General features: G+C 27.9%; 1 protein-coding gene across 2 annotated transcripts in view; it reads left to right on the top strand.

The window, feature by feature from the left end:
* The window catches only part of LOC136078275 (uncharacterized), a 123,954-nt gene that overhangs the window by 44,156 nt on the left and 67,347 nt on the right, over positions 1-12,451 (top strand). For both annotated transcript variants that reach the window (XM_065793725.1, XM_065793724.1), the window contains exons 3-4: positions 6,248-6,349; positions 10,463-10,545. In XM_065793725.1, the coding sequence (XP_065649797.1) occupies positions 6,248-6,349; positions 10,463-10,545 (185 nt within the window). The remainder of the gene's footprint in view (positions 1-6,247; positions 6,350-10,462; positions 10,546-12,451) is intronic.

Below are 12,451 nucleotides of genomic sequence, written 5' to 3' on the forward strand. Positions count from 1 at the left end.
TACTTAAAAAAAAACCCTTTTTAAAACAAGATTTAAGTCGAATCACTTAGTATTTCAAGCAAATTTTTAATTTGTACAATGGAAGATATTTAATAAATTTAACTAATAAATAAAAGGTGGTTGTACTTAGATATCATGTGACTAAGTCTGACAGACTTAGTGATAATATCCAAGTACAATCACTAATATATTGGTGGTACAGTCACTAAAATATTTGTGACTGTGCCACCTTAAAACAACTAATCATTTTCTAAATTCTTTTTTAACTAAAAAAGCAAATTTCTTTTTAAAGCAGCAATTCCTTTAAATTAAAAAAGAAAAATAGAATAAAAATTACAAATTATTTAAAACTAATTTAAAAGTAAAACTTTTTAAAAATAAGATGCAGAAGATTGTATATAATTTTATATAGATTACTTTTTACATTTAAAATTTTATATTTTACATAAGTAACATATTTACATATCTATATATTATCTATTTTCTATAAATAAAAAAGTTCGATAAAACTTTTTCTCAACATTAACAAATAAAATTGCCTCTAGGTTAAAAAGCACAAGTTGTTGCTAATTTTAACATCAGTGTCAGTGACACTTCTGGCGTTAAGGCCCTCAACTTTTGCCTTTTTCAATCAACCCAAATAGTCAACTTTCTAACTCGTTTTTCAGATAACCCAAATTATTTACCTTCTCTGCTTGACTTGTCTTGTTTCTGATCCTAGTCAGAGCTCAGTTTCTCCACATTCACTCTTAGGTGCTTCTCAGTTTGATCTCTGAAAATTATTATCTCACTTTTCTTCATCATCAGAATCCCCCTATTTTTGTAGCTCTTACAACTAAAGCGGATTGGGACTTTGTAGCTCTTACAAACCTTAAAGCTGACTGGGACACTTTCTGTGATTTTCTTCGTGATGGCCCTTAGGTAGAAGTCTTCTGTCTTCCTGCTGACAAATGTGCTTCTTACATAACTTCTTGGATTCAGGCTGGCATGGAATCTTTTGTTCCCTCTTGACAATTCCAGATCAAGCCTCACTCTTCTCCATGATTTTCCTCTCATTGTGCTGCTGAAATTCCCAATACTAACCATTACTTTTATATCTATCAACAAAACAATTCTCCAGAAAACAGATGCCTGTTTACTACTGGCAAAAACCATTGTATAAAGGTTTTGTGTAACGCCAAAGCTTGTTATTCTCAGGTCATAAAATCTCGTATTTCATCACCAAAATTAGGCTCTTGTAACTTCTGGAGAATCTTTAACAGTATCAATAAAAGGGTAAATTTGTTATTTCATCTCTCTTGTATGGTTCAGACTTTGTCACCTCATCTAAAGACAAAGCTGAGTCATTTGCTAAGAACTTTTCATCAATATCTCTTGATTTCACTAGTTGCGTTCTACCTGATATAGCTGTTAAATTGATCTGTTGATCCATTGCTTGACATCCGCATCACTTTAACTTTTGTACCAAAAGCGATTTCCTGCTTAGATTCCTCTACAGCTTGTGGTCCAAACAACATACCTGTTGTAATCTTGCAGAAGTGTTCTCCGGAGCTGTCATCTATACTTTCAAAATTTATTTAACTACCATCCCATTAGTCTTCTTCCTATGATCAGCAAGGTTTTTGAATCTTTAATTAACAAACACTTAATTGCTTAATTTTTTTTTTTTCAAACAACTTTGCTTCCAACAAGGCTGTAAGCAACCACTAACTAGAGTTAGAAGTTACTGGAAGAGAAAAGATGAAGATTGTAAAGCAAGATAACGATTGACAGACAACTTAAAAGATTGCAAATTATATGAATTAGGAAAGCAAGATGAAGGAAGTGAATTACAAAGAACTGATGTTCGAGGAAAAAAACTAGACGAATAAGAGTTTTTAGAGCACTTAGTAACAGTCACAGAAAAAGGATGAGACTTAATTGAATAGCAAGTAACACAAGAAAGAATTTTAGTAGATGGGACAAGAGACGCTAGCTCTTTAGAGCAGTACTCATTATAGTATTTGTAGGTAAGAAAAAGAGAAGCAACCTTACGGCAATGTGATTATGGTTGGTGGTTGGGTGCAAGTGCAGATCCAGCTATGTTCACAATGCATTTTTGCACCTTGTATAAAAGAGAAAGGGCATCATTAGAAGATCCGCCCCATATATGGCAACAGTATTCCATCAATAATGGTTAGGATTGGAAATTTATAGAGATAAAGAATAGAATCTGGAGTAAGAAAGTGTAGAGCTCATTAAAGAGATACAACCTTAGCAGATGCTAATTTTGCAATGAATTTGATATATATATATATATATATATATATATATATATATATATATATATACATACATATATATATATATATACATACATACATACATACATACATACATACATACATATATATATATATATTTTTTTATAATTCACCTCCTTAAGGCCGAGAAGGCCACTACAGATGAAGAGGCTACTTGTGGTTATAACCCTCTCTCAACTCTTTAACTCCGAAACACGAACCTTGAGGAACAAGGCCGCTGCGCGGAGAAACAAGTTGAGCGCGGTACTACCAGGGACGTGGCGGGAATCGAACTCGGAACCTCTCGCTCTTGAAGCGAGCGCTCTACCACTACACCACTACCGCATATATATATATATATATATATATATATATATATATATATATATATATATATATATATATATATATATATATATATATATATATATATATATATATATATATATATATATATATATATATATATATATGGAACTCTTAGCTGGTTGTCAGTAAGTTTTTCCGTATTTTGTTGACAAAAAGTAAAAATTAAAATGCAAGACCGGAATTTTTTTTTTATTAATTGATAGACTGCCTACCCCAACCAAACCGTCAGTCGATGTAGCAGTACTCCCTTGCGAGTCAGGCTATTTGTCAGTCGATATAGCAGCACTCCATTGCGAGTCAGGCTATTTGTCAGTCGATGTAGCAGCAGTTTGTTGTGAGTCAGGCTATAAGATAGTCAATGTAGTAACACTCCGCGCATGATTTACAGTAAAAATAATAATAATAAAAACATTTTATTAAAAAAATAAAAATAAAAATATTTTAATAAAAAAAATAAAAATGAAAACATTGCTTATATTGTTAAAAAACATTCAGAATGTTTTTAAAACATTCTGGTCAATTAAAATTGCGTTTTTGCGGTTTTTTAAAAAAATGATTAATTTGTAATTAAATTAATGGTTTTTACTTTCTGACAACACGCAAATGTTGGACAAAAGTAATTAAAAGTGACATATTTGTTGGCGTAACAATCATTTTTTTCCTTCTGTACTTCCCAAATGCAACAATCTATAGAACTATATATATATATATATATATATATATATATATATATATATATATATATATATATATATATATATATATATATGTATATAAATATGTGTGTGTGTGTATATATATATATATATATATATATATATATATATATATATATATATATATATATTAATAATATATATATATATATATATATATATATATATATATATATATATAATTTTATATATACTTATATCAGCGTGGAAAATAAGAAATCAAAGGTGAACAATCATTTTGGCTAGCTAACTCATAGAATTGACGTTTAATATTTTTTTTGGTCGGTCAAAATTTCCACTTTTTTTGTTAAATTTTAAACTGAGTAATAGTTCTTCATGATTGAAACTAAACTCACAAAAATAATTTAATGCTTAAAATTAATTAACTCAAATTCTTTTTAAAATAATAATTTTAAACAAAATCAATTTTTTAAATTTAAACTCGCAAATAACTAACGTTTTAATTACCTGCCAATGTTAATTTGTTTAAAATAACACTCAGGCTCATAGATTTTCATTCAGTTAAAAAAAGAAGCTTTATAAATATAAATAGTTTAATGTTGAATTTTTTTAAATATGAAAAATAATTTTATAAAATATTAAAAATATTTAAACTGAATACTTAATACTAAAGAAAATCATTTTATGAATGCTATTGAAAAATGAAAACGTTAAATGTCTCTTTTTATTCACTTCCATTAAGATAGGTTGATGTTTGATGATATTATTACAGTTCAATAATAAAAAGAAAAAAAAAATGTTAACGTGCAATTAATAATCTTAAATTTATTTAAAGATAATTCATTCATTGCAATGGCTTCTCATTGGCAAGATAAATCTATGAAAAAAATAAAGAAAAAGATTAAATGAAGGACAATTAAAAGAAAAAATGTTCTTACTTACATACAAAAATTTAAAATAATAATTTTATATCTCTAATTTTAATGAGCAGAGATATACAACCCTTAGAATTAGGAAAAATGAGATCGGCTATTTATTGCTGACCTCAAACTGTTAGAGGTAGGCATGGCATCAGGTCGGCAAAAAAATGTGACACAAAGGCATTATTATAAAGCATAGAAACAAGGGCGACGATTTTTTGCCAACCTCAAATACTTTAAGGTTAGCAGTTAGGTCAGCATTGCCATATGCCGACCCTAATTCTGAGGGTTGGGTATAAAATAATTTTTTATCACATTTTAAAAACTGTTAAAATTAGTTATTATTAGCTTAATTAACATTTGTGATTTTTTACTATTTAAAATTGATACTTAGTACTAATAAGACAATAGAATTAAAAAAAAATGCAGCTTTGTTAAACTCGAGTATTAAACTTTTTTATCTTTTTAATCTTTTCTCAGACTTTTATACTTTTAAATTTGATTGTTGAAATATTCAACCAACTGTTTTGACCATATATTAACTGCATAAAATGAATTAGACCAAAACAGAAAAGGTATAATTAATTAAACCTATGAATTTAGAGTAGAGTTTCTCAAAAACAGTTAGTTTCAGAAAACAACTGTTTTCTGTTTTACAATTAAAAAAAACCTCGCTATTAAAAGCTGTTTTCTGTTTTTAATGGAATTTACAACAAAACAGTCTGATTTCAAGTATCATTTTTTATTATATTAAAATTTGAGGAACACAAGTGAATTCAAAGATTTGTTTAAAAGGGGTGATCAAATCTTTGTGCAAAAAATTGTTGAAACTGGAAAAACTCTGACAACATCTGCGGACGTCGATTTAGTTGTAAGGAGAGCCTCCTACAATTTTCGCAAATTTTCTGTTCTTTTTGCTGTTTTCTGAAATAAAAGAAATTTCTGTTTTAGCCATTTAAATTCATTGTTGACTGTTGAAATGGGAACTTTTTTCTTTCTCAGTAAAAAATCTAACTCTTCTTGAAAAGATAGTGAAGCTGGACTACCTTTCAGTAAAGCTGACTGATGACCTTTAGAATCACAAGAGTCAGAAGTTTCTTTATCTCATCGAAAATCAAAAATTCTTTTTGCCAATTTTTTAGTAAAGAGCAAAGTGTTTCTTGATGGATCATTCATAGAATCTCCTTTTATTTGTAGGATCCTCATTACTGTGATCTCATTTTTTGGAAGTTGATATCCTTCTTTTTTGATGGTATTGTGAATGAACTGATTTCTGGCAATTGCTTTAATGGATTATATGTCCATGGCCATATCAGAAACTATTTCATTTAAAGTCTTGCTGAACAAGTTTAGTTTTGCAATCATATAATTTTTCATATTATTTTCTAAAGAGAGCTGCTTGTGTTGCAATCTTTAATGATTATTCTAAACCAGTATTTGAAATGATTGTCCATAGGTATTTATTTTCGTAACAATCATTAAACTCTATTTTTACAAATGTTTTTAAAACCAATTCATAGATTTTAAAATTCCAGAAATAATTCAAAAATCAAATTGTTGTTTTAAATTAAATTTTTTTTTAAAATTTTTATTAGAACAATATATTAAGATTAATTAAAAACAGAAAAACAGGTAACAAAAAAACAACTCTTTCCTGTTTTCCAATTTTGGCTAAAAAACAGCTGTTTTTTGGTTTCTGTTAACAGCTGTTAGAAACCTTAAGTTTAGACCATTTACCCTCACCCACCACCATTCACCCTCCTAAATTGACACATTTTCATTTCAACTTGATCAAACAGCATCAGCATAATTCTGCCTAAAGTGAGGGTAAAATATGCTCAAAATGGATTTTTCTACACAGTAGCTAAACTTTTAAACAAATTATTGTTGCTTTTGACAAAAATGGATGGTTTAAAAGGTTTCAAAAAATCTCTTTTATTTATATTTTACAATATTGTAAATTAATAAAATGAATAAATTATTTAAAACTATTTTTTAGGTTGGTTTTACAAATGTTCAACCAAGAAAATTTTGCATTCAGCCTCCAACATTGCAGACATGTTTCCAAACATACCAAATTTCAGCTTGTAAACTATGTCAGGTTTGTGTCCAAATATTGTTAAAATGAAATTATGTAATACGCTAACAACATATATTTCTAGATAACAACAATTTCTAGATAAATATTTATAGCTTTTCTAATCATCTATTTTTATTTTTATTAGGGATGTGAAGTTAAAAGATTTTTCTTTAATACTTCTTTTACAACTTAAATTAGATTAGCATACAAACTCACAAAGGAGCAAATAGATCAAATAGATGCAAGAGCCACTTGTTATAAACACTTTGCTAAGTAGATAAGTAAATTGGTTAGGTGACTCCCTAAAACAATGTTTTTGAAAAATAATACAATAATAATACAAAGAATACTTTTATGTTGTTGTCAGTATCTCTCTTAGCTATTTGTTGTTATTTTATCTTTCTGAAACTCGCTATTATTAAGTTTGAATTTTTTCTTTTAAATTAAGTTTTTTTTTCTTCATCAAACCCTTTTTTACACCTATTACATTATTTTATGCCTTGCACATAAATTTACTTTTCTTTTTCACAAAGATTCGAATTTCACAGGAATCGAGAATTGCTCTAGACATGCTAACTCACTAAAGCTCATTTGTCATTCTAATAATAAAAAAATGTTTAAAGCGCATACACGAAATAAATGTGAAAGAATTTTATTAAAATCTTTTTAATTGTTTTGTATTTTGTTTACAACGTGTTGTGGTTTCAAAAAAATATGTTAGTTTTTGGATTTAACTTGAAATTAGTTTTAAAAATGACAAAAGAAGAAGAGGTAAGAGAAAAATATACACAAATATTTAAAAAATCCTAATAGTAGCTACAATTTGATAGCAAAATTGTTGCAAATATATCCATACACCGTTAGACGCGTTATTCAACATTTTTCTCAAACAAAATCGATCAAACGCAAATCTGGTGGTGGAAGAAAGGAAGGTTTTAAAGATATAAAACTAGTTAGAAAACTTGTCAACAATTTTAAGAATAACCCAAGCCTTTCACTAAGGGAACGCACAAAAATATATGGATTTTCTCATAGTTTTGTTGCAAAAGTTAGAAACAAACACAGGTTTCATTCTTTTAAAGCACAAAAAGTGCCCAACCGTTCTGAAACTCAACAAAAAAATGCAAGAACCCGCGGCAAAAAGTTGTATGACAATTTTATTTCTAAAAATTTCTGTATTGTTGAAGATGATGAAACTTATATCAAGTACGATCATCAACAAATTCCTGGTGCTGTTTATTATATTGCCAAATATAGAGGAAAAGCAGATAAAAAATTTAAATACACAAAACATGACAAGTTTGCTAAAAAAGCTTTGATTTGGCAAGCTATTTGCAGTTGTGGCAAAAAATCAGCACCTTATATTTCTCAGTCCACACTTTCTGGTCAAATATATGTTAAAAAATGTTTACAAAAAGGCATTTTACCTCTCATTAAATCACACCTGTGTTCTGGCCTGATTTAGCTTCAATTCATTATTGTAAACTAGCTATGGAATGGTATAAAAAGAATAATGTGAAATTTGTGCCTAAAACAGAAAATCCTCCAAACTGCCCAGAATTGAGAGTTATTGAAAAGTACTGGGCTATAATTAAAAGAAAAATGAAAAAAACAAAAAAGCTTTGCAGAAACATTAAAGATATTAACATATCATTTAAAAACACATCAAATAGTTTTGGTTCTTATTCTGTGCGCAAGCTTATGGGTACCACTGAAGCAAAAGCTCGAAATGTTATTAGGTTCCCACAGGAATAATTAATTTTTTTTTAATGTTTGATCTTCTTATATTATTGTATTAAAATTATTACTTGGTTCAAAATAAAAATTGAGGAGTACTTTTTTTTAGTTGTTTTTCTACTTTCACATTTATTTTGTCTACACGCTTTATAATCTAACATTAAAGGGATGAGTGCATATGCTAGGTAGCAGAATAAAAAAGGGGGACTGGGAGGTTTCCAATTTTTTTTTCATGATTCTTTTATTTTATAATATGTTCAAAGCAGTTGCTAGAATGTTTTATTTTGATTTTTAAACTAGTTTGCAGACAACCAGGCTGTAGCAGCCACTATTAAGTTGAGAATTATTTGAAAATAAAGAAAAGAGAATGAGATGCAACCTTACAACAATAGGAGAGCTCACACTCGGCAGAGTAGGTTTAACTACATTTACAATGCATTTTTGGACCTTGTCTAGAGTAGAAAGAGCGTTATTAGATGAACCAGCCCAAATATAACAACAGTATTCTAGGACAAATAAGAGATTTGTAGAGGTAGAGAATGGAATTAGGAGTACAAAAATAACAAGCATGATAAAGAGAAGCACTCTTAGCAGATTCTAACTTTGCTATTGATTGTATAAATGGTTTCCATGAGAGATAATCCAATGGTTTCCATTGAAAGATAATCCAAAAAGGCGTAACGTAGAGAACTCAGTGAGAGGAGTGGCATTCATTAATATTTGTGTTTATAGTAAATAACTTCATTGAAGTTAAAATTCATCAGCCATTGCAAAGCCCCAAAATTAGATTTAAGTTCGGCTGTCTGTTCTAAACAATCAAAAATTGAAAATTTTTTGTCAAGGCAAGAGTATAAAATTGAGTAGTCAGCAAACAGAGCCACTTTAGAGGTAAGATTGACAGGAAAATCATTAATATAGGTACAATACAGAACGAAAGATAGAGCATTTTGTTACCTAGTTACTGGAAAGGAAGAATAATAGAAAGAAGACTGATCTGACAATTGTATCAGAGTGTTCTCCAGATTTGATTTTTCATTGATCCAGATTTGATTGATCAAAATTGGAGCCAATGATGCCAGGCAGGAAAACAAGATTAATAGTTTAGAAAGAATTAAAGAGTGTTCTTGAGAATGTTAAGAAACATTCTCAAGAATGTTTCTTAACATTCTCAAAAGTCTTTCTTGAGAAAGACTAAGACAGAAATGGAATCAGGAGCACAAGCAGTACCAAAGTTAAATTGAGAAATTACTTTTGCAACAGAAGCCGGAGTGATTCGGAAGTCTAACAATGCGTTAACCTGTTTAACTGGAATGGCAAGAAGAGTATGGTTATTAGATTTAAAAGTCAAATTTAAGGAAAATGTCTTAGCAAATCACTCAGCTTTATTCTTGGGAGAGTTAATAATATCAGATCCATTAATGAGATGTTTGACTTTGTTAATGATACTGTTGAAGATTTTCCAAAAGTCTCTAAAGCCTAACTTCTGAGACAAGATTTAATATACTGGGAATAACGGAGCTTAGCAACAGGTAGCACATTTTTAAATTAATTGTTTTCTTAAGAGTTGTTCTTTTGAAAAAAAAACTTTTTACATTTTTTTGCTTGCAATAAAAAAAAGATGTTTGTTCTCAAAAGACTTCTTGTTAAAAAGATTAAAAAAATGATTACGATTAGATAAGGTTTCACAAAAAGGTGAAAAGCAGCAGGTAATACAGGATTACATGTTACCTGTAGCAGGGTGATCAAGATGATCATAGGCCTGAGTTGACATGTAAATTGAAAATATAAAAGATAAAAAAATGCTAATATAAAATTTAATTTTAAATTTTTGTTTACATTGATTTGGCAATATATGATTTTTATTAAATAATTTTAAAAGTTTTTTGTATCATTGAAGTTTGACAGGCCTGCAATTATTCCTATTTAGTATGTTTAAGTTAATAATATGTTTATCTGAAGTTTTTATATTATATTTGCACAAGTAGGTATTTGTAATTTTTTAAATAATTATTAAGTATTATTCTTGGATGGATGCTAAAATAAATGCTATACTAATAATAAAGATATTTGAAAAAATATATAAATTCTGTTTACAAAATTTTTATTTATACTTCATTATCTTAAAAAATATTTTTGGACTTTTTTCTAACTTTAGAAAGTAAAAACAGGAATTCTGTGAAATCATCTGAATCCACATTCCTGAATTTTCAATAAGTTTCAATTAGTTTTCAATAAGTTTCTTCTGTAACTTTTCTTTATTTAAAAACTATTTAGTATTTTTTTTTTGTTAATTTTGTTATTGCTCTTTACTTATACAAAGAATTTAGCTTAAATAGTTACTATGCTTTAGTTACACAAAACTTTAAATTAATAAATTTTGTTATTTTTGTTTTACAGAATATTATCGAATCCGTTGAAATAAATGAGTCAAGCCTCGGCCAAACAGTTGATTTATTCAAATTTATTGAAAAGCATAAAGGGTATGTTAGTTAAGTTATTTTATATAAATATATACACAAATAAATACAACACATAATATATATATATATATATATATATATATATATATATATATATATATATGTATGTATGTATGTATATATATATATGTATATATATGTGTGTGTATATATATATATATATATATATATATATATATATATATATATTTATATATATATATATGTATATATATATATATTTAAATAGGGTGGCCATTAAAACAACTTTTCTGAAAATATCTGCTCCCCGGATTCAAAAAATACTTTTAAGGGTCAGCATGTATGTATATATATATATATGTATATATCATCAGAATGGTCCCATTCTGATGATATATACATATATATATATATATACATACATGCAATATATATATGTATATTAGGGTGTCCCAAAAAACAACATTTTTGAAAAATATATGCAGAGACCCCCTTAATGTGTTCTATCTAATACAAAAACACTTGATTTAAAATTTTTTTGAATAAAATATATTTTAAGGGGTCCTTCAAGACCCTCAAATATTTAATGGATTCCTAATATTTTCAAAAAAAAAATTTTTCAAAAATATGTCAACCTGGTACTCAAATTAAACGAAATTATATAAAAATTTCAAGAATTAATCGTGAAGGTGTTCTTAATAAGGATCAACTGTTTGAACAAATCCAAAAGGCCTGGGCAGCGAATACACAAAGTTTCATTGATCACCTGATCGAATCTATGCCTCGAAGATGCAAGGCTGTGATCGACAACAAACGATTTGCCACGAAATATTGATAGCGAAATGCAGCTTGGTCAACATTTTGTCGAGTTGCACTTGTTTTGTCCAGAAGGAAATCAACTTTTTTTAATACTTTTAATTAATTTATTAATTTTCGTGTACAAATAATGAACTTTGTGATGAATAAAACTTGAAGAACTTTGTCTCTAAACAGTTACATAGTTATTTCTCTAAATTGAAAAAATGCAGCACTTTTATATAAAGAAACTAAATTAGCATTATTTGGTTGCACTCGTTTTGTCCGATACTGTATATATATATGATATATATATATATACAATATCGTATATATATATATATATATATATATATATATATATATATATATATATATATATATATATATATATATATATATATGTACCATCTTTAAAGTATATATATATATGTACCATCTTTAAAGTCGATTCCATACATGGATATTATAACAACAACAGAGTCTAATGCGATAAAATTAGAATACAACAACAAAGTAGAAAATGTACAAAATTTAAGGAAGGACGTTTTAAGAGTACTAAAAACAGAGAAGAAACTAAATAATAACCTGACAAAAGAACAAAGGATAGCTTTTAGAGAAATAAAGAACGATGAAAATATTGATGTATATCCGTTTGAGAAGGGAACGGGTTTTGTAAGAATTGAACATTCTAAAGCTTTGGAAAAAATCCGTGAACAAATTGGTCCAACAAAAAAAATAAGTAAAGAACCTACTGCCAGTTATGCGGCAAAAATTAGAAAATATCTTTCAAAACTAAATAAAAAAACAACGGTTTTCTTAGGAAGAATACGAAAAAATATATCCAAGTGATCCTATCCCACCTCGTATGTATGGAGTAGTCAAAGCTCATAAACCTCAAAAATCGTACCCTGTGAGAATAATTATTTCTACCATTGGCACACCAAACCACGGAATATCAGAATTCTTAGTTAAGACAATACAACCAGTCTTAAATGAAAATCCGACACGATTAAAAAACTCTTTTGACTTTATAAATAAAGCTGAAAATTGGAATGTCGTCAACAATGATATTCAAGTGTCTTATGATGTTGTAAATTTGTACCCGTCAATTCCATTAAAAGAAGCCACCGTTATACTTTAAGAACAA

The sequence above is a fragment of the Hydra vulgaris genome, chromosome 03 (genome assembly GCF_038396675.1).
Source record: "Hydra vulgaris chromosome 03, alternate assembly HydraT2T_AEP".
NCBI classification, from domain to species: Eukaryota; Metazoa; Cnidaria; class Hydrozoa; order Anthoathecata; family Hydridae; genus Hydra; species Hydra vulgaris.